Source organism: Phlebotomus papatasi, chromosome 2 (genome assembly GCF_024763615.1).
Source record: "Phlebotomus papatasi isolate M1 chromosome 2, Ppap_2.1, whole genome shotgun sequence".
Taxonomy (NCBI): domain Eukaryota; kingdom Metazoa; phylum Arthropoda; class Insecta; order Diptera; family Psychodidae; genus Phlebotomus; species Phlebotomus papatasi.
This window is the reverse complement of record NC_077223.1, coordinates 47,272,424-47,297,021: the sequence shown is the minus strand read 5'-3', so window position 1 is coordinate 47,297,021 and position 24,598 is coordinate 47,272,424. Positions and strand designations below refer to the sequence as shown.

Sequence of the window (24,598 nt, the reverse complement as noted above, 5' to 3'; positions counted from 1 at the left end):
ATAGGCTTTCAAATTTCATATTCCAAATGGTATAAAATAGGGTGCCAATAGACATCAGACAAGGTAAGTTCTTAAGGCGTAAGTTTACAAGTTCTTAAAGTTTAAGTGTCATAAATTCTTAAACTTTCAGGGCTCACTGATGAATAAGAATTTTCATAAAAATAGGCAATATGGATTGGTTCGCCTATTCAATTCTCGGATATATTGTACGCTCTATGGAGTAGTTTTTTTTATAATAATAGTCATAATAGTACTTACGAGAATTCTGGAACATTCCAGCGTGATGTCGAATCGTGCAAATGGCACGTGTAGTTGCAATGATGTCAGGGCCAGGCCTCTTTTAGTCTCCCACACAATGAGTGTCTTATCGTCACTTCCGGATACAGCAGTTGTTCCATCAGCGGATATTTTCACGCACGTCACCTGTGCCAAATGTCCAGCAAGTGTGTGAATTTCTTCACCGGTATGAAGGTCCCACACAATAAGATTGCAATCTTTTGAACCCGATATAACTTGATTTTTATTGGTGACAGATACTGCCACGCACGTAACAGCATCTGTGTGACCCACAAGAACTTGAGCCAATTTTCCACCTGTTGCTTGCCACACTTTTAAGGACATATCCCTAGATCCAGTTATAACATACAGAGAGTCCACGGTGATGACGAAGCACGTAATTTCATCTGAATGGGATACATTGTACTTTTCATCTTCACGTGTAAGTGACCAGATATGTAGACTATTGTCGCCGTTAGTGCACACCTGTGATGATGAAATTAACTTGAAAAAAAAAATGCTAGGGAATAATCTTCTGAGAAGCTTTTATAAAATTTCATCACGTTGTATGTCAGTTATATCAAGTTGAATGATGCTGTACAAAGCTTTGTCAATTTAGTTTAAGGGTAAATATCAATTTATTTTGAAGTACATTATATGAAAGAGATTGAGATGGCACACAATTGATATTGGCAATTCAATTAATTAACACTCTTCTACATAAATCAATGGCATTTCACGTAACAGCACTATTAAGCTCTTCTATCGGTAATGTTATAGCTACTCTTGTATTTATAATGGTACATTGTAGATTATTTCATTTAAAAATAAAAATAGATTTTAATTTTAAACTCACCGCAAATTTCATGTTGTTAGTCACTGCGAGATATTTATACGGTCCTTGGACGGTCTGCAAGAGTGTAGCACTGTCTGCAAGCCATACACACAGGAGCCCATCCCTGTCTGCCGACAATATCCTTCGGGAATCCATCATTGCAACAACGGAATGAATTATAGCTGCATGTCCTTTGAAAGTAGTAACTACAATACCCAATGTTAATCCTACGACAATTACACTCTTATCCTCAGACCCTGAGGCCACGAATTCCCCATTCGGTGAAAATGAAACTGCAGTCACGGGGGCAGAATGATAATTTAAAGTCATGGTGACTTCTGGTGTATTAAGCTGCCAGATGGACACACTGCGTCCTGTAGCAGTTGCAGCCAGTTGAGAATCCCTAGAGATGTCGAAGCACGTAATTGGTACATTGCCTACATTGTATTGCTGTTTCTGGGCACAAATGTGCCTGGAAGTTTTGCGCTTCTTGGGTCTCAAATGCGCAAAGGAGTCCTCATTGCGGAAGGAATAGAAGGTAATTTTGTTACCACCCACAGTAATCAGGAAGTCATCATCATCTGTACAGTAAACGGCCGTTACTGAACCTGGATTTGGCGGTAGTGACCTAATAATCCGTCCAGAGTGCATATCATAGATGAGTGCTTTTGTGTCCTCACACCCAACAATTGCCCTCTGACTATCATTGGCTAGACACATGCCACGAACCTGCCAAAAAAAGAAACATTTTTGTCCCATTCCGTTAATAGCCCAAGTTATTTCGTCAGAAATCTTCGTGAAAAGAACTTTATTTCTAACTTTTACCAAAGTGATGGAGGAACCATAAATAAAAGAACAAACTTCAACAACTTCCTCCAACACACTTGTCCATTACACCTTACTGCCAGAAAAATATATCGAATTCTCTCCAAACATTTCGCACGATTTATTTCTGCTCTGATATGCTTTCGGCTATTTCCTGCATAATTATTATTCTTCCTCAATGAAAGTTGGTATAAAGTTACGCTGGGAAAAACCACATTTATATATCTTCCCTATATAAATTATCATGAAATGAAAAAATAAATACCGTGGAAATGTTTTTCTTTAAAATTTCATATTTGGAAAAATTTTCAGGGAAAAAAAAAACAATTATATTAGATCTATAACAAAAGCTAAGGAGAATTCGCAAAATACTCGAATTGAGTAAGTTCGAAATAAACATTTGCCTATAAGGGAAGAGCACCGCGGATCGGAATGTTAAGAAATATGCTCCTTATATAGTTAAAAATATAAGCCCCAAAATACTAATTTGACATTTCTGTGTATGCTAATAGATATATTAGTGATCCAGTTAACTAGGGCAAGTGTGCCAAATTCCGTCCAGCTTGCAATTTCGGCCACCTTTTTTATTCCTCGAATTTCCATGAACTTTTAGATTTTACGTACTCTAGAGATTATACAATGCAAAAAAATAACAAAAAAATGTAGCTTCGACAAACGAGATGACGTGAAAAAGATATTGGAAGAATTCCCAAAGGGCAAAGAACTATGAGAATGAATGTGGCCGAAATAGGGCACCAAAGCTATGCCTATATTTTTATTCATTTTAAAATGTATTAAGAATGATTTTAGAGTAAATAAAGACGGTAAACTCTTTACAAGGTTCCAAGCAACACTCTTACAAAAGAAAGAATTTAAAGGCATAGTTGCATGCAAACGCCAAAGTCTCAAGTTTGAAATGTAATATCTTTAATAGAAATTGATTTTTTTTATTCCTTCTACTTAAGGAGTGTTGCTTAGAACCTTGTAGACAGTTTATCATCTTTATTTAGTCTGAAAATCATTCTTAATACATTTTAAAATGAATAAAATTATAGACTTATAGAATTATAGACTTATAGAATTATAGACTTTGGTGCCCTATTTCGGCCACCTTAATTCTCATAGTTCTGTGCCCTTTAGGAATTCTTTCAATGCCTTTTCCACGTCATCTCGTTTGTCGAAGCTACATTTTTTGTTATTCTTTTGCATTGTATAATCTCTAAAGTATGTAAAAACTAAAAATTCATGGAAATTCGAGGAACAAAAAAGGTGGCCGAAATTGCAAGCTGGCCGGAATTTGGCACACTTACCCTATCCTTTTCTTAAACGCATTGTATATAACTATACCCACCCCTCTAACACTCTCTTCTTGTTTTAGGGAGCACCACAACAAAATCAATTTAGACTTGAGTACGGAATAGTTAGATAGACATGTGCAACACGTTTGAGAAATAATGGAATGAAAATTTTAATTACATTCCTGACAAGGGCATAGCCAAGGATTTGAGTAAAAAGGGGGCCAAATTTAAAATTACGTCAGTTAGTATTTAAAGAAAATATTTTTAAAATCCTTTACTAGGGCCTTTTTTATAATCTTTTAAGAATTGTTCTTTGAAAAAATGCTGTTGTCTGATCCATTTTTGCTATAAATATCGGTATAAATTGTATTTTAACCCAATATTGATTATTTAAAATAATTCCTATAGCTGTTACGTTGTTTCATTAGTTTTTCAAAGAGTGAATATATCTTTAGCATTTCTTTAGTTCAAGGAAAAAGGATCAAAAGCTGCTTGAATTTTCCATTGAATCCTCTATTCAAAGTTTTCTAAAAGCCTTATAGCGCACTACCTTTGAATCACTCAAGCTTTGAGCACCTCACGTTTTACAATATTTTTTAATGAATTTAATCCATTATAATATTATATTTCCAACTAGCTAGTCCAACACCTCAAATTTCCTGAAAAGAGCCATGGGTCAAATCTATTAAGAACATAGACAAAATCGAGTTATTCGAAGCTTCAGTCGTCCAAAATTGTGTTGAGAAATGAACCATTTTTGCGAAACGTTCATAAGTAAAGTAGTGACTTAATGTTGACCAGTTTCTGAACTGAACTGGTAGGGGGAAGTGGAGCATCATTGAATTGGGGCACCTTTGAAATAGGGCTTTTTCTCTTATTTTAAAATTGAACTGGACCTTACCGTAATATAATTTAGCCCTACAAATCAATTGCAAAGATAAAGGTCAGTTCCATTTAAATATAGAGGAAAAAAAACCTAATTTTAATACTGCCCCAATTCAAAAGTGCCCCACTTTATTTACTCAATATATTTATGTTTGGTATAATATTTAGGGGAGACTGGGGCAAAAAGTCACAAAACGGATATTTCATTTTTTTTACAAGCTACTCTAGCGCTTCAAATATTTCTAATTAGCGCAGTTTTATAGAAAATTTACCGCTCTCTAACTCTGTGAAAGTCATTTTCCTCTATTTTGTAAGGAAATACATTTATCGAGCCAATTTTTAAAAGGTAATTTTGTGACTACATTGAGAGAGAAATCCGAAAAAGTTAAAATAACATTCCGGAAATGTTAATTATACCCTGTAGTATTGATCCAAAATCGGTGTAAATATTACCCATTTTAGGTGTATTGGGGGTTAAAGTTACCCTTGTTCATGTTAATTTTACCCTTAGAAAGGTGTAAAATTAACATTAAAAAATGTTGATATATTTTTACACCTAAAAAGTGTTAAAGTTATGAGGAAAAAAAAGTTAATCGCACCCTCTTTTTTTCTCAATGTATTCTCAAAAATGCTGGGGCAAATAGTACCAGACATTGGGTATTATCATATTTTGATTCGCTTCATTACAGGCTTCCGTAAATTTGAAAAAATACCCAGAGGACTTATTTTTATAGAAAATTTATTCATAGGGGAGACTGGGGCACATGTAACCATTTTCGATAGATGCGAATTTGAGGTGATTTTCCAAGGACACCGTGATTTTTTGGAAAATATTTCTTAGCTCATGTTTTACCCTTTGGTATAGGCAATTCATCGAGGGTAATGCGGATGCTGGAAAACAATTGAGTTTTCCATAAAAATAAAATTTGTGTCACTGTGCATTTTTCTCTTTTCACAAAATACCTGGGGTAGAAGTAACCACTTTCTGGGGAGGATGTAAACACCTTTTTTCCCACCCTTGAAATTAACTTTGCACCACTTTCGATTATTTTAATTACTTAAGAGATATATAAAAACTGTATATTTTTCAAAAAATCACGACACTTTTTACAAAGAATAATTAAAATAGCAAAAAAACTAAAAGCATGCATATCAAAGACATTTTTCAATGGATTTTCCCCATATTTTGACATCATGTGACTTTTTATTTAACACCAGCGCCACCAATTTTTTTCGTAATCTATGAATTATAGATATTTCGCATGAAGGTCAATTTCCCGCTCTTTTACCTACTCATTTTGTGAAATTGAAATTGCCTGGTTACATCTACCCCAAATGCTGTTTTCTGACCAATTATTAATTCTTTTGAAATAATGAGAATCTCAATTTGTCTAGTAAATCCATAAATATAATCCTAAAAGATGTAGGAAAGAACTGGTATTGCTACATTTCGATTATTTTACACAGTTTTTAATTTCCAGGTGGAAATCCAAATGACCAAAATAATTGAAATATCAACATTTTCGGGAAAAATGATTTTTATTTTTAAAGTATTAGGATTATATTGACCAATTCATCTGTGGACATACATCCCCATGGTATCTATGAATGCTTATGGGTTTTATCCTCTGGAGTCTTAAAATTATTGAAAAAAAATCACAGTGTTTACAACTACCCCAGATTACTACTGCCCCAGTTCCCCCTATACACCTTTGTAAAACACCGTTTTCTCTGCGAGAAAAGTCAGAAAACGAGAAAAGCGCTTTTCAACCTATTTTAGAAAAAAAATACACAAAAGACCGCAAATCGTTTGACCAATGAAAACAACAAGCGGCGAGACATGATAATGACGTTTCTTTTCGCCGTGAGACATTAGAAATTCTTCGCTTTTTGTTACTTTTTGCTCTATATCTTTTGTTACTTTTTACCCCAAGTGTCCATTTTTAATAAAAGGATTTCTGGTGAAAAGAAACTTTGTGAAATTCTGAAGTAGATAGCGGATTCGTATTCAAAGAATACAAATTATTTAGAAAATATTCACCAGTGCATCAATTTTGGAAAATAAGTAGGTAATAATTGTTATCTTTTGCAAGGAAAATATTTCAAAAATAGGGCTAAAAATTTCGATATTTTTTATTTTATAAATTCCTTGTTCGAATTCTAACAAACTTACGACATTGAAGAAGGTCTATGGTGGCCATCCATAGAAAGAAATTTGAGTCGCTATCTTTTTTACCTTTTTAAGATATTGAATTTTGAATTTTTCGATTTGTGACTTTTTGCCCCAGTCTCCCCTAGCGTATGGTCTGACATTATTAGGTCAATTAAGGTAAAGTACCCTCTAGTCGGCCCGTTCCTAAACTCGGCCAGTTGAATTTTTTAACGTATTATAGTCAATTGCTATGAAATTTTCACTGATTTATGTTATATATATTATAATACACTTTATAATGTTAAATCGGTAAGACCATATTATAACAAATCTAAGTAAATCGAATAAATAGTCGCACTGGCCGAGTTGAGAAACCGGCCGACTACAGGGTATTTTACCTTATTTCATAAATAATACACATCAGTGACAATTTCATAGAAATTGAGCATTAAACATTCAAAAATTGAATAAATAATTCTACCGGTCGAGTTGAAGAAGCGGTAGACTTTAGGGAACTTTAACTTAAATAAACCATGACCATAAGGTAGGGGAAACTGGGGCACCCCAAACACTAATTTTTATTTCTAAACTATTTGGACTATCTCGACCATTTATTCAGTGGACAAGCATCCCTATAATGCGTACAAATTTGTATAAGTCTTGTCCTCTGAACTGAAGTCGAATATCCTATTAAAAAATTGAAGTGTTTGGTGCTACCCCGTGTTTGGTGGTGCCCCAGTTTCCCCTAGATTTTTTTACATAAAGGTGTGAGACTCGTTAGCATTGGCTTTCACAACACTATTTGTCTATATAGATAAATAAGCATTTTCTTGCATGGAAGTATCCTCTATTACCTTCGATTTATGTCCCTTCAGTGAATGTAATTCCGTTCCGGTCGCCAGAGCTCTCAAATACAATCCATTATCCTCGCACAATGCCAAGAGAAACACCTTTCGATGAAAAAAAGAGAGAAAGAAAATGTAGTAAATTTCCAACAAAAGATTGGTTCATCAATTTGCAATATCTTGTTAAATTTCTCCACATTCCCACTCAATGAATCTCAACACTATTGTCCTCTTTTCTTTTATTAAGAGTTACACTTTCAATAGTTGAATATTGTAAAGTCAATAAATGTACCCCATTCAATTCAAACACAGAAGATTGTTGAAACATCAATTGAGCAAATGTCCTGATTGAAGCTTTTTCCTCATCGTCAATGAGCTCCTTCCTCGACTTTTTATCACATCATAACAAATTGTAAGGCATTAAGAGGAAATTTCAGTTGATGTTTAGAGATACACTCGTTTCACTTTTTCTTGTCTGAGATAACTCAATATAGGCAATTTTTCACGATAACAAAGTCCCAATAAATCTGTGACGTTGTATGGAAGATGAGAAAAGAACTAAATTTCTTCTCAAGATAGCTCGAGGGGTAATATGATAAAAATCGATATCAAATAAATATCAATTTAGCATTTCTTTTGTCCAATTCACCAATATTTTTTCTTTGGTAAAGGCAAAAAACGAAAGATATTTCGCCTCAAATCTTGAAGAAAAAGAGATTGTATATAAATCAGGGTGGTTTATATCCCTTCTTTGATGGGGATTCATGGCAAAATTGCAAAGAGGCTTTTTAAGAAAAGTTCTTTTCTGAAAGATTTTGATACAAAATTGAGTTTTCACCAACACAGATTTATCCGGTGTTTCAGATGGAATCAGGGTCTGGGAAATTGCGACAAGGAAAAGAAGAATTGGCGTTTAGCAAAAGAAAGTGTGTTTCATCTTAAATGTTCACCTTAATTACTTCCGACTTCTGTGGGACTTACACGGAGACTTTCTAATTGAATATTTCACATGAAGGATTTTCATGATCCAACATCTTCGTCAAACGCTATTTCCAAACTAAATTAATTATTTCCAATTGTAAAATACTTATTAAATTAAATTGTCTGTTATTTAAAGAGATTTTTCTTATAGATCATAGTGATTGATGTAGTATAAGTATAAAAAGTTTGCCTTGAAAAAAATCTTTTCAATTTTAGATGTTCTTTCATTTAAAATTGGGTGAAATATATGTACTTATAAATCTTACAAAAAATAGGAGATTATTCTTAGATGATATCCGATAGTAAATTTTATATGCTGACCGGATTCTTCAGCATACATGATTTTAGTTAAAGTGATTCAACAAAAGATTCAAATGATCTTATGAGCAACTGCATTTTATTTATTTTTTTATTCTTAAATATTGAACGTGAAAATTGTGTCGTTTGTATATTGAAAATGTGTATAATTCTCACTTTAAACATTGTGCATGTGTTATAGAAAAAAAAGATGAGCATCTTACAATTTTGCGAGAATGTTAATGATTTTATGAAGTCACTCACTGAAAGAATCATAATATTGAAATTAATTTGTGGTAGAAATTTGATACACTTGAGTACTTTAATACTTCATTAATTAAAGTTTTGAAGGATTTCGTATAAAATAAAAAAAAGGGATGGAAACTCATGGAGCTTTGGAGTATTAAACGAACATTTTGCACTTCTATATCCTACTTTGCTTAACCTACTTTAGAACATATTTCGCAGATTTGTTAAATTTAATTGGTAGAATATCATTATTAAATTAATAAAACATTGAAATTGGTTTTTCATTAGAAAAACAATTAGGGTAAATGTCCTAATTCAAAACCATTTCCAGACGCTTTAACTTTGACAGAAGATTCAACATATTAAATTTTTTCTGAGGAGAATTACATAAATTTGCTCCTTGACTCTTCCAGAATGTTACAGTTTAGTGAAAATTCTTTAAATATAATTTGAAAATTTCTTAAATACAAGAAAAATACGCGAGTGTAAAATGCTAATCCAAATGGAGACAAGAGAAATTTTCTAATTGGAGACAAATTGTGTAAGTGAAACCGCGACGAAAGGCTTTCAAAACCTTGTTGAGTTGCTCCTGAGTGCAGGATTTGTTCTTATCCCTGGTCTTTTCTCCTTTCCCATCTAAAACAATAAGAAAATCTCTCCAAAAAAAAAAATCATATTTCCGGGGTTTCGTATTGAAACATTTGCAGACACTTCAGAAAAACCCCTTTTGTCAACGAAATAGGTAATTATTTCATTTGAAAACTTCACGTACCGTTAACAATAAAGATTAGCACTTAATTTAACTAAAATTAACCAGAAATATGACATAAATGTTAAACAAAACGAATAAACAACAGTCACCTCATTGTGTTATTCATTGGAAAACATGGTCAATCGATGAAAAATACGATGATAAAAAGGTACACTTTTAATTTTTCTGAGAAATTAACAAATTAAAATTTGTGAATATGAATGGATTTTCGCTTTATTTGGAGCAAAATTAACTAAATAATGAAACTGAGGTATAGAAAATATATAAATATAGTAATTTAGTAACTGTATTTATCATGAAAACACTGACGTTTCCCTTTGAAGTAGCGAAAAAATTCCATTTGAAGTAAGTTTTGAATTAGCTTAATTTACCCTACCCGAGACCGTTACATGTAAATTATGTTAACGACTGCATGATCAACTAATGGATCGTTCTTTAAAAAAATACAATTTCAGTATTTCTTTAATTAAGGGGAAGTACTCTCCCTTCAAATGTTTATGCCTCCAAATAATGTGATTTTTTTTTTATTTTTCCTAAGAGATTTACACATTTCTATTAAATATTAGTTAAGTTACTATCAGTTAATTATATTTACGTGATAATTATCTGTAAGTGTCTTAGGAAAAATAAAATAAATTCACATTATTCAAAGACATGAACGTTCGAAGGGAGAGTACTTCCCCTATATTACTAATTATTTTACTCAAGAAAAAATACACATCCAGAGCATAATGAATTTCACAATTTTTGAACTATTGCCATTTTAAGATTGAACAATATATAAAAAATTAAAGAGTAAAAATTATTTATCTAATGATTGAAATACTTTACAAAAGATTTTTCCTGTTTTATTACTCAAATTTCTCAAATACAAAAAGAGAGCAATAAATATAATCCATCGATTTTGAGTTATATACCTATTTCGAATCCTTATCCCTCAAAGGATCCTTTTTATCGTTGGAAACAATTCCAGTACCGTAAAACGTAAAAGAGTAAAAGCCATAGAATTATTTCAGTATTTTATAGACCTTTAAACTAAAGTACTCTATATGAAACAAATAACAAATGATATTGGTATCCCTTGGGGCATTCCTCAGAATGTTACTGAAATTGGAAACCAATTTGATAAATCGTTTCATTATTTCATTGAATTATATTTGTGTAATTGTTGAGTGGTCCTCACCAATCAGTTACAATCATCACTGTAATTTTGTATACATATAATTGTGGAATCTCAAATTAATGCAAATAGACATTAGTATTGCCAAAGTCTTGCTAAAGGATATCTCGTTCTAAACAGTATTTGTCTTTGTTGTAATCATGCAGCATCGATTTCTCATTGTTTGATTGAATTAAATCACGTATTCTCAGACAATAATTCGGATCTTATTTCTAAGTTGAAGATTGTTTTAGAACTTTTCAACTTCCATTTAAAATATTTTAAGAATATTTTATACGCTTGGCTTGATGGCATAAATTTGGATCATTCCTTTTAATATTCCTTTTCGCTGTATCGCAGTTGAAAAGGAGCAGAATGAAAATCTCACTTTATTTTAATAGAGATTTCACTACGACATTCAGTTTATAAGATATTTGCATAGAACACGCTCTAACCATAAAACAATCCTATTCTCCTTGTATTGCCCCTTCTCAATTTACCATGAGTCAATCACGGGGCTTTTAAAGATTTCATCTGAAAGCTTTTTCACCCTCTCCCCACTAACTCTGTACACGGCATTTACTTTTATTCCCTTTTTTTCACTCAACCTAACACAATTTTCCCAGAGGTATATTCCATCTCTTCATCAATCTGACTTTTCGTGCATAAAACACTCGACAATTTGGAATATTTTCTATGAAAACAATTTACCAAGAGAAGAATTGTGTTGAGAAAAAAGGGGAAAATTGTGAAAAGGTTTTTTTTCCTGTTACATAGTGACATTCAACAAAAATGTAACTGCAGGACATCCATGCTTTAAGATAAGGATATTTCTAGATCAATAGATAGGCTATATCATAATTTCTTTTAAAGTGTGCATTCTCAGCTTTTCTCAAGAGGTAAGAGCCCTTAAGCACACCAAGAATAGTATGGAGTGACTATATCTTAAGTTTGGTTTGCGAGAACACATCTTTGAAGATTATTGTCAGAATAACGTGAGTGAAATGGCCAAGGTTAGTAAGGTGTAGAAGTTGCTCCAGGATTACTTGAACTGGAAATGTTAAGGATAATAATTGATAACTGAAATCATCATTGTTTTAAAGAATTATGTTTTTGGTAAATTAAAATTTATAAAATACCTTAATAAAACTGTCAATTTTTGACAAGGAGGTAGATTTCCTTTAGTAAGTTTATATCTAAAATCAAATTTAGAACACGTCCCCTTGCAAAATATATTAGGGTAAATTAAGCTTATTCAAAACCTGCTCCAAATGGAAACTTTTTGCTACTCCAAATGAAAACGTCACTGTTTTCGTGATAAATACAGTACTAAATTACTATATTTATAATTTTTTTATACCTCAGTTTCCTTATTTAGTTAATTTTGCTCCAAATAAAGCGAAAATCCATTCATATTCACAGATTTTAATTTGTCAATTTCTCAGAAAAATTAAAAATGTACCTTTTCACCATCGAATTTTTCATAGATTGACCATATTTTCCAATGAAAACACAATAAAGTGACTGTTGTTTATTCGTTTTGTTTAACATTTATGACATATTTCTGGCTAATTTTAGTTAAATTAAGTGTTGATCTTTATTGTTGCCGGTACGTGAAGTTTTCAAGTAAAATAATTACCTATTTCGTGAACAAAAAGGGTTTTTCTGAAGTATCTGCAAATGCTTTAATAGGAAACCCTGGAAATATAATTTTTTTGGAGAGATTTTCTTATTGTCTCAGATGTGAAAGGAGAAAAGACCAAGAATAAAAACAAATTCTGCACTCAAGAGCAGCTCAACAAGGTTTTGGAAGCCTTTCGTCACGGTTTTACTTATACTGTTTGTCTCCAATTAGAAAATTTCCCTTGTTTCCATTTGGATTAATTTGTTTCCAATAGAAGCATTTTACACTCGGGTATTTTTCTTATATTTAAGAAGTTTTCAAATTATATCTAAAGAATTTTCACAAACAGTAACATTCTAGAAAGTCAAGGAGCAAATTTATGTAATTCTTTTCAGAAAAAAATATGAACTTAATGTGTTTCGAATTGGAACATTTACCCTACTTCTTCAATTCCGGAAAAAATCGTACTTTTGTGGCAAAATCGGATTAAGAATGGTAAGTATCAAGTAAGAACTTTTTTTCATATTAAATGGTAATATAGGAGTCCTACAGTTAGGATAAAGTTATGAACAAATGTGTTAAAAAATGTTTTTTTGTATTTTTTACGTGGCATCAATAGATATAACGTAACTAATTAAAAATTAGACTGCGAATAATGCGAATTATGTTATCGATTAAGATTTTTGTTTTGAAATTCTTGTATATTAAAATAAAGATAGACAGTCCTTTTTGTTAAAGTCCTTATCGTTAATGTTTTAATTAATTGCCTAAAAATGTTTCTTTTTAATTTTTTAAAACTCTTTTTAATTTATAATTTCTAACTGCAAAATGACTATAAATTTGCAAAATGAGACAGGTTTAATTCAGGTTGTCCAATACTCTTAATTGTTGCAAAAAAAACAACTAAATAATACTATTATCTAATAAAATCTTCAGAAAATGTTGAAAATGTGCATATAACTGCAAATGACATGACTAACCCTGTACTTTTAAAATAAAATTCAATTTTTAGCAAAGTAACGCAAATTGAGGATGATGTTCATGGTGTTCGTGTGTTTTTGCCTTGTTTTCTCATCAAGGATGGGGGTACATTTATATAAAATCTCATTAGGATGCTCAAGTGAGTCAATATCTCACTCCCAAAATTAATCCCTATTGCCTTTTCAATTTCACACTAAATTGAACTTACGCGACCATCTAATCAAACCCCTACCCACCAAAATTCCATCATTTCAATCTGAACCTTAGCCCTTTTAGTCAAATTAATTAATGGTTGTAGGGGATAGGAACTTACCGAATCGCTGGAAATTTCAAAGTTAATTATGGGACTGTGAAGCTGGATTGTATTGAGAAGTGTAAAGTTTTCCAGTGACCACAAACATATAGAGGCGTCGTGACTAGCCGAAACAAGGACATCACTTGATTGACTCACGTGAACAGCCGTGACAGGTCCTCGATGATGATCGATTTTCATAACCTATAGAGAGGCAAAAATAAAAAAATAAATAAAAAGGAAAAAAGTATGTATTAACGTCAGAAAAATCATATATCGCTCAAAATGAAAAGCACTTCCCCCTGTATTAAAAGTGAAACAAATTTTCACGCAATTCCCCAAAAATCGCCCCGTAATCCACTCAAATAAGCTCTAAACATTTTCCAAGAAATGTGGAAGTAATTACGAAGGCTTATACGAGAAGCCCCAATAATTTGCCTAGACGATGTAAAGCAAAAAAGGCTCCTCATTCTCCTTTATTTCACGGCATCAAAATTGAAGAATATCAACACATATTAATCTTCCTGAAGGAAGAAAAGAGAAAAGATGCCGTAGAAGATTAAGGTACTTAAATTACAATTCACATATGTGTTTCATTTATTTTCACGCAAAACCACGCGAAAGGAGAATTGGTGCGAGATGGATATGGAGAATGAAAAACTCTCCCTTAAATCGCGTTTCAATCCATCATTGTATCAGAAATCGGTTGTAATTGTAATCCTTCGTTATACCTAAAGCTACTTATTTATTGACAAAATAAAATATCGATACAACAGCATTGGAAAAAAAGTTTGAGTATACAATAGCAATATTTGTTCTTGCTTTATGTGAATAAACCTGGGGCTATTTTTCAAAACGATACAGACCGTGTAAATTTCACTGTTAAATTTGATTTTCTGTTGGGCTGGGATTTGATAAATTAAATTTACGAAATCCGAATTAGTACATAAATTTACTATAACGTGCCTTGCCTAATCATTTGACTGACAAATTTTCATTGTAGTAGCGATATTTTAAATTTTCATACGGTATGTAAATGTATTTATTAAAATGTTATTAATCTAATCTATTTTAAATTTTGGAAGTATTTAACATAACAATACAACAATTCGACAATTCTATAAATCATTGCTGTTTTCCAGTTTTTCAAAATTAATTACTTATTATCACTATCACAAAACTTTTGATTTTGTTCAAAATACATTTAAGGCGAGTAATTTACCAGTGAGCCAAAATCAGTTTTCCTAACTATTTAGAGCAAATTTAATTTTAGATTTAGTAATGGTCTGAAAGAATTTTTTTTTCCAGACACTAGTGGCCCAATCATCCTTAAAGGATTAATATTCTCAAATTTTAGTTCCCTTGGAACCAAGGGGGAGATATTAGGGTCGGAAGTGGTGTACAGCTGAAAATGAAGTGCTTGGAAGTCTTTGTAAGTGGAAATACTCGTATATAAGTCTTCTCTGTCTAATTCTGTATTTTTCAGACTACGCTACATATAGTTGAGATTTTTAATTCGGGCGGCAAACTGAAAAGGTTTGTTGAAATTTTCAAATTCGATTATGACAATAAATGGAGCAAATACGCTCAAATTTATTATAGTTTAGCTTATGTCATAATTTTTCCGGGGAAAATATTCAGTTGAATAATCATTTTCCTTAATTTTTACAGGAATTTCAAATTCATGTAGGGGAATGTAGGCAGCCTTCGTACATTTTTTCGTACTTCATATTCAGGACTAAACTGTAAAATGAGCAATGAATTTCACTACACCAAAAAGTTCTCTGATCTTTTAGGTTTCTATGCATGCCTAGTTCACCATCACAGAATTGTTGGTTTTTCCTAGACAGGAAAATGAAAAAAAATATGACGATTTGTGCGATTCTTGCCCCTGGGGGCAGCGTTCACACGATGGGGGTTTGGGTTCGTCATTGCTTTTTTTTTCGAAATAAATTTTATCTACAATTAAAAATTATTTTCCGATTGTTATACTGTACCCCCGTGAAACCGCGGAAACTATCAATGCACTAAAAGAAGATCTTTAAAACACCTTTTTTTCACATTTCCTGGAGCACTGTTTTTTCTTCCAAATTAATATAGAAAAATCGACTATGACCATGTTCGCACGGTTCACACTGTCAATAACCGTCGTCTCATGGAGATGGGAAGGAGACTATACGCCTGTCGAAGAGGAAATGATCACGAATGTCGCACTGTGGCTTATGAGGCTTTAGTGAGGTTATGATTTTCAAGCTGGAGTTATCTGATGGATGTGCGAACGCTCACACATTCAGTGTTTGAAACCACACACAGTGTAGTACTTGCGAACTTTCCGCCACCGTGAAAATAATTTCCCTCCGATGCAAAAAATTATTACGTAAATATCATCTCAAGTATACTCTTCATCCACCGTTTAAGTGGTTTTTTTTAGAAATGAGTTTAACTATGAGAAATCAAATGAAATGTGAGCCATCAAAATTTCTCATTTTGGGCCAATTTTCTATTTGTGATCCTAGCACCTAGGAAAGAAGGGCTTGGCTACCTATTTTTACAATGAAGATAAGGTTCATAAAAATCCTTAACTTGTGGCTAAGAAATGCGGAACCAACTCTTTGGAAATAAAGAGAAAATTCGCATCGTTCGAAAGCTCACACACGCGAAGCCTGCCTACATTCCCCTAGTGGCTCGCAAATAATGACATAGATATTGCAGTTAACTTTCAATCATTTTTTTTCTAATTTATAGTATTCGTGGGACTTTTTCATGAATGTCGTTAAAGGGTATCCCATAGGTTACCACCACCATTTTTTGTTTATCTTTTTGCATTTACTGGAAAGATTGTAGTGTATTACATCTCTTCAATACCAAAAGTATTTAACAAAAAAATAGATTTGTGCTTTTGAGGACTATGACAAAAAGGAACGAAAAGGTGCATTTGTAATATTAGAGTAATTTTGGAAAGGTCAAAGTGATGAACTTCCACTAAAGAAACATTTTAGGGGTTTATTTAGATCGCATCTTTGCTCTAAAGATAATTAAAAAGTGGCTTTGAAAATTTAGAAATAAGGATTTATCCTTCGAAATATCAAGTCCATTTTAAACTGTCTCTAATATTGATGCCAATATTGTGAGTATATCCCCAGAAAAGCTATGCAAGCCATTGTGAGGAGACCTCGGCCTCGAGGCAGACCTAGGACAAGGTGGCTGAATCAAATTCAGGATCTTGCATGGGAGCGCCTTGGGATCGAATTCGAACATCTTCCTGAAGTGGCGGAGGACCGACAGGCGTGGGCAGTTAACCTTGGTGTCATGGGCCCGCGACCCCAATAGGGATAAGCGGTTGAAAATGAATGAATTGTGAGTATATTAGTGGAAGAAAATTTGTGAATAACAATTGAAGAGATTGTTAAAATTCTGGAAAACAATAATTAAATCGTATTTCGTTATTTAGAAAATCTTGAATGTGTTTGAAAGCTCAATACATGGGTGCCACATACTTTCACTGAAAGGAATAAGGAGGACTTTAGGAATGTGGCCATTTTTCTCCTGATAGGGGAATATAGGTATGGTTCGCACAGAGTGAACCTTCAAACGATGCGAATTTTCTCTTTGTTTGCAAAGAGCTGATTTACCATTTCTCATCTCGTCTCATGAGCTTAATAAAGATCTATCTTATGACTAAGAAATGACGAACTAGCTTTTTGCAAACAAAGAGAAAATTTGCGTTGTTTGAAGGTTCACTCTGTGCGAACCATGCCAACATTCCCCTATGTTGCAATAAAAAGTCTTTTCTGGATTGATTGGCGACCAGGTAATGAGGAATTAATCTAATACAACAATAGCGAAAAAGATCCTTGGAAAAATGGCCAAGCTTGTTTCAAAAGTTGATTAGCAAACATCAAAAACTCTTCCAAAGAGTGTAAAATGTTTTAATTTTAAAGGATTTTAAAACCAGGGAGAGAATTAAGTTTAATAAAATCTGAAGATACACTTGAAGTGCTGAATTAGTTGTTGCACTCGTACTTTTGGTCTCTAACAGACTTTCCAGCCCAGTTTCAATTTACAAATGACAAAACATTTTTTAAGATATTCAATTTTCCAAAAGTAGCTTCACTGGTCTCTTAGGAAAATTCAAAATATGTTGCCCAAGAAACAATTTTTTCTCAATATAGTGTTGTAGAATTCCTCAAGTAAGGCACTATAGAACCAAAAATCTTTTTATTTGCTTTTAACGCTCTTGGTCCCATCACTGAGATTACTATAAGTAAAGTGGCGCACTCTTAAGGATCTTAAGAGCTCCTATAGGAATTTCTACAGAAAATTCTCACTTTAAGTCTTTTAAAAGTGCACTAAAAGCCTTGTTTAATGCTTGGTTCTATAAGGCAGCTATTTTGCTTCTTGGGTGGTACCCCTTCGTAAAACGCGGATAATATTAAAATATTGAAATTATACAAGAATATCTGGCGGTAGAAATTCAAAATATAAGCAAAATGTTAAAAATATGTATAAAAATAAATTTCTTGAGATTTTTTAAGAATTTTTCTAATTAGATTTTTTATCAGATTAAGTAAATTATTGATTTCTAAGTATGAGAAGGGCAGGAAGTACTTGAAGTATTGCAACATTTTTGAGAATGTTGCGAAGTTTTGGAAGTGCGAAGGCCTCTTCCATACAAGTTATGGAAGTGCCTGGAAGTGGTGTACACATTTTCACCCAAATATCTCCCCCTTGCTTAGAACTAATAATGCTCAGTTTTTTATTGGTACAAAAAAAATCAATAAATTAATAATTTTATCAAGAATAAATTTTCTCTACAATGTTTTCAAATATTTTACATATCAGATATTATTGGATCAGATAGAATAATTTTTGATTCAAGCAAATAATTTTCTCATATCGGTGTTTTGACAGAGACTAAATACATGGAATTACACATGGATAAACAGCTCTCTCTCTACTGTAGGAATACCCTTCAAATGGCTTTGATTTCCCATGTAATATGAAAAAATGATACACTTACCAATTTTCCTGTTTCCATCGATGATATTATGATGCTGGAGTCATCCCCACCACTAATGATATATGTATTATTCAAGGCATATGTAACACAAATGACAGCAGCTATGTGTTCCCTGTGGGCATAGGATGGAGTAAGCGACCTCGGAAAATGGTTATGTATTGTTACATGGGGATGATAGAATGGGTATAGGATTTACCATATTCGCTGTTTCATTGTCAATGTCCTCATGTCCCACAGAATTACAGATGTATCCTCTGATCCGGTTATGAGATAATTCAATTCTCTGGGCACAGTTAGACACGTTACGGGTCCGCTGTGTCCTTAAAAAGTCAACCATAAAACTCTATTGCGGATGGTGTAAAAGTGAGTGGAGGACTCAGGTGTACAAACCTTTGAATGTATGGACTAAACTATTGTTCATGATGTGCCACAGTTGGACGTCACCAATTTTGGGACCAATTATGAGGTGTTGCTTCGATGGTGACAAATCAATCGTGCGGATTTGTCCAGTTCCAGAGACAGTCATTGTGCGAATTTGCGATGGTAAAGGAACTGGAAGCCATCCCGTTAAAGGAACCAACAACTAAGAAAAGTACAAGGAAAAATGTTACAATTTACTCTCCTTTTTTATGTGATTGTAATTCATGTAGAACATGTGGTCACTTACAGGCACAGTGTAACCATCGCACCAGGCAGTTGCTGATCTAACAGTTATACTCAGGAGGGAATTATCATTTTCGTCATGTTCAGAGATGGGTCTCAACCATGAAATTACCTAAAAGTCCATATACATTTTAATGTCAATGGAAGAACCCTTTTGTTTTGAAAAACATACTTGAGCTCCAAGCTGCATGGGATCCCTTGTAAGAACATCACTTGATTTTCTGATTGTGTAGTAAATTAACTCGATATCCCTGTCGAGAATGTGACATCGGACATGTTCAATGAGACATCGCAAGTAGCTGATTGAGACTGTTTGGAGCTGAAGTTGAATAAATATTTGGATAAATGATTAAATTGCTACTGGCATGAGAAAACAAGCCGAAGGAAGAAGTCAATGTGCAAAAAAAGTGTTTGAGAACATCATCTTCACTCCATTTCTTCCGCAACATTTCACTCACTGGAAAACATTGTAATGTGTGTGTTGATGGGAAATGCCATTAATCGACGACATAAGATACATGTAACACACTGTCCTATATATACTTTGAAAATATACCTAGATTTTATTTATTATTATGTCCTGAAGATTGTTTTCTTATGGAGCATGAAATCTTTTTATTATACCACTGGACATTAGGGTTATACATTGTGTGCTGAATATATTTCCCCACATTATCGTTATATTTCCGCACACATGACTAATGTTATAGATAAATAAAACATCATGGAGCTATAACGGATAACAGAATATATCAAATTTTCGATCAATACAAATTGAACGTAAAAATTATTCAATTGACAAATTCTCATTTTGAAAAAAAAATCCCCAAAAGCTTAAAGCAATATACTTTTACACAAAATGTATGTCAAGCACTTAATATCTATAGAACTTTAGAATTGTGCCATAAGTTTCTCTGAATTATTCATATATTTATTGTCTTCCAGGTCGAAACAGACCAAGTATAAGCACAGAGTAACTCTGTATCTTCTATCTCTTCTATTCCTTTAACAAGTTATTGATTTTGCCCGGTACACAGAAAGGGTATGTCTAAATATTTGCTGTGCTATAAATTAATGAGACATGCCCTTCTTGCAACGTTGAGACACTTGTTTTGAAATCATTTAATCTTCCTAAGTGAGTTCTTAGTAATAACTTAAATGCACAAAAGATACTGCGCAAGAATTGCAAAATAAACTTTCTAATTTCCAAAAGTTGCAGAGGTTTTACTTCCTATAACTAAAGTTAAAGGAGTTTCCTGAATTACAAGGTAAAAAGTATTTCAAGCGTTTCAAGCATATTTTTAATTGATTAAAAAGGCTCACTTTAAGCAGAGAGGAGAGGAGAGCTTAATACTGGAGGAAAAGGTCTCATTCGACGCAATGCTACGCATTATTATTTTTAACCAACCTTTATCAAAAACTTATTACACGATATTTTTCGTTTCCTGATTTATTACGGGCAGTGTGCAAGCGATTTGAGGTAAACTCAAAGTAAAGAGGTTGGCAAAACGTTCCAGGCTTTGCGAAGGTAGGAAGATTTCGGAAGATGAAAAAAATCGAAGGATTATAAATACTGCTTTCTCTGTGGAGTTCAAACAGTAAAAGCCAGAGAAAAGTCAAAATCAGTCTATAGTTTATGTGATTCTTGTATTGCAAATCCAGTTTGTGAGTTCATTGCAAATTTCCCAGAGCTTCGCATATTCCTAGACGACACAATTAATGATTCATAAATCTTAAAAGGTGAAAATTCGATTTGCAGTTATATATATATATATATTTCCGGTGGCAGCCAAAATCTCGAAAGCCAAAATCCCGAAAGCCAAAATCCCGAACGCCAAAATCCCGAAAAGGGCAAAATCCCGAAAGCCAGAATCCTGAAAGCCAAAATCCCGAATGTTCAAAATCCTGAAAGGGTTAAATTATATGGGGGAAAATGTTTAGAATAATTTTCTAAGACACAGAAGATTTCCCTTTACCTCCAGAAAACGCGGGTGTAATCGTTGGAGTAGCTATGACACTTTTAAGAATTTGGGATTTTGGCCCATTCGGGATTTTGGTTTTCGGAATTTTGGCGTTCGGGATTTTGGCTTTCGGGATTTTGACCGGGACCCATATATATCGACTTACTATTTTTTCAAAATTTCGTTATTAGATTTTTTTAACCCAATTTTCAAAATGCGATATCTCGAGAAAAATTTAATAATTTTTGAAGTGCGGTATCAACGTAACGAGCCTTAGGGGCCCAAATAGACTCAGGCTGATCTTCTAGAATATTTACTGTGTGAAATTTGACAGTAAAGGATTGGATAAAGGAAATTTCTGCAAAAGACCTCTAATCAATGATCCTAAGGCTTCAATGTATGACAGTTTGGTATATATCTTTACTGCCAAATTTTACAAGCTAAATATTCTCGAAGATCATCCTGAGTCTATTTGGAGCTTTACTCCACAACATAACAAGATATAACATTATTATTAGCCATTTTCGAGATAAACAAAAAAAAAGTTATATTCGGTTTTCGAAAAAAAAATTATAAACAAAAAGTTTCATAATAAAAAATTAATAAGGTTAAAAAACAAAAAATAAAAATATTTCTATCTTACCGAAGATATTCCGTACTACGGTTGGTCGACCATACCAAAAAATGACGGCTAGTCAGTTTTTGACTCTGAAATATTACGAATGAATTCTCTGTCAATATCAAAGCAGAAGTGCTAGGCCACATCCTAAAGATTGCAATTAGATGTATTTAGGAATGCCTAATTTGCATGCCTTCTACAACCCCTATGACAAGTTAACTTTTTTATATAGAGCTGATAGAGCTCTATTTGAAGCCAACTAATAAAATGATCTCGGACTCTGCTCATAGGGCTTTGAGGGAAAATGTATTTAAACAGAAATCTAGTATATTAATTTATCCCTCCACACTTTACGTTTACAGAATCCTACAATACAAAAAACTTCTCACTTTTAATATATTTCGCATAACAGTTGTAAATGCAGAGAAATTTCTTTACATGTTTGTATGTAAAAATCTAGGATGATTAACATCTGATGGAGCATTTTAATTCAGAAATGGTATATTTTCCTTAAATTCTTTATAATTTTTAAGTCTTAAGTCCCACAAAAATAAATATAACACGAAAGGGTAGGCACATGTACAGAGAATATATTTTTATTGAATTTAAAATGTTACAGGTGTTACAAATAGAAAATTTGTCAAAAAATTCAAATAATTGCGAATTTTACGTCTTTTTCATATAGGTTTTAGGAACTGTTATCCTCGTGCAATCATTATAAATTTTGAGTCAATAATATAACATTAGATACTCTTTCATTTGAAAAAAGTTTTAAAATGATTGCATTTGGTTTCACACTAAAACTAAAAAATTACTTAAGACAAAATATACCATACTTTTGTACGGAAAATATATGGGAATGCTCCGCCCTGGTAAAAATTAGTTTTTGGCATCAACTTTCAGGCAACTTGGCAGAGACTGACCTTTGGTCCCTTATTCCGAAACATAAAAGCGCGTCCAAAATTAAATTTTGAAATATCAACTCCTCCCCTACTAAATAACCGAATTAACTCAGTGCCAAGAATAAAATTGTTCTAAGGCGACTTAGACTGCATCGGATTATATTAGATGAGATCATATATTCTGTCAGTAGAAGAGGTAAAAAGTTTGGAGTGGTATATCTCAGCTCCTGATGAACATAATTGGATGAGTGAACTATTGTTGGAAAGCTTGGTTCATTAGCTTTCAGAATCTGGTATATGTAATTGGCTATGGGTAAATCATGGTCATCCAGAACCATTTATGTCGAAGAAGACACTTTTTGCAGCGTCATTTTTGACCATCTACTGCTGGGACCAGGAGTGACCCACAATTCTCGCACTTGGACTGTTCGTTAGAGGAACTCAAAGGGTATAATTTGTAGAAGAAACTTTTTTTTTGGACATCTTACTTTTTTTTATTCATCGACTTTTGCAAGAATTTTAACATTTTACACGCATAGAAAAAAATGACAGAAATCCTTCTATCTCATTTTCTGGACAAACTAATGAAGATATCGACTTGGAATGTTCTAAGTACTCCCCCATAAGTTGATCCAAGGAATCCAAATATCATATCAATTTCATCCCCACGTCTATCCTTCCCCTCCAGAAACCACTCTTTTAGGATTTTTGTAATTTTTTCCTTGCGTGTAAAATGTTAAAATTCTTGCAAAAGTCGATGAATAAAAAAAAGTAAGATGTCCAAAAAAAAAGTTTCTTCCACAAATTATACCCTTTGAGTTCCTCTAACGAACAGTCCAAGTGCGAGAATTGTGGGTCACTCCTGGTCCCAGAAGTAGATGGCCAAAAAAGACGTTGCAAAAAGTGTCTTCTTCGACATAAATGGTTCTGGATGACCATGATTTACCCATAGCCAATTACATATACCAGATTCTGAAAGCTAATGAACCAAGCTTTCCAACAATAGTTCACTCATCCAATTATGTTCATCAGGAGCTGAGATATACCACTCCAAACTTTTTACCTCTTCTACTGACAGAATATATGATCTCATCTAATATATAATGTCTTCTTAAAACTTGTTAATTTTTCTTAGAGGTTACGCACAACTTTCTTCAGCTTGTTCTCGGTATAATAACTGGAAGGAGACATATCAACTTACCGCTGCTAAAAGAAAATCAAAATTGCACATTGCAATGGTTTTGAGTTTTCCTGTGTCCTCAGATCGCATTAAGTGGTGCCAGGACTCCTCCACGTGTCGTACACTGTAGGAAAGTTCCGCCCAGGGTAACATATTGCTAGGTCGACTACTAACAGTTTCCTCGTGGATCGTTGGTTGCAGATGGAGTGGTGTGGGTTGACCTGTTTGGGGTGATTTATCCGTGGGGTGGCTGATTGTTGTTTCATCACTCTCTTCACCGTCTTGACTGAAGAAGATATTGGCTAACTCTGTGTGTGCCAACCTCAAGGATTCATCATCCATGTAACGTGACTTGGCAATTTGTGCACACAAATCGTGACGCCATTGAATCAACACTTTCCCCGACATCAATTTTTCCCGTATCAAGGGTTCTGCACAAATTAAAATTCATCATCAATTTACTTACTGTATTGTCCTTTGTTATCATCCGGGGTTAAAAGCATTAATTCTCACTTAGAAATCTTTGCTGACAGAGCATTTTTATCCAGGAATAGCAAAATGGTATGGGTTTCTAAAGCAATTTCACTTATATAACCGTATATACACCGCTCTTTTGTATGTCTCAAATCTCTCAAATACACTGTAAATTCTGAGAAAAGGTATGTCATATTGAAAACCTGCAAGAAGTAACAACACGAGAGTTCAGTTGAACTTCTGGCCTTTCATCACAGGGTAATTTACCGTAGAATATATAAATATTTATAAGAACTATATAAATATTG

At 33.2% G+C, this 24,598-nt stretch overlaps 1 protein-coding gene across 1 annotated transcript in view; it reads right to left on the bottom strand.

Annotated features, from left to right (window-relative positions):
• LOC129801357 (protein qui-1) overlaps positions 1-24,598 on the bottom strand; it is a 144,631-nt gene that overhangs the window by 13,698 nt on the left and 106,335 nt on the right. The window contains exons 12-21 of the mRNA XM_055846297.1: positions 23,838-24,247; positions 19,327-19,473; positions 19,159-19,266; positions 18,882-19,074; positions 18,688-18,811; positions 18,492-18,603; positions 13,493-13,675; positions 7,126-7,221; positions 1,133-1,840; positions 259-762 (exon numbers count right to left, since the gene is read on the bottom strand). Coding sequence (XP_055702272.1) covers positions 259-762; positions 1,133-1,840; positions 7,126-7,221; positions 13,493-13,675; positions 18,492-18,603; positions 18,688-18,811; positions 18,882-19,074; positions 19,159-19,266; positions 19,327-19,473; positions 23,838-24,247 — 2,585 coding nt within the window. The remainder of the gene's footprint in view (positions 1-258; positions 763-1,132; positions 1,841-7,125; positions 7,222-13,492; positions 13,676-18,491; positions 18,604-18,687; positions 18,812-18,881; positions 19,075-19,158; positions 19,267-19,326; positions 19,474-23,837; positions 24,248-24,598) is intronic.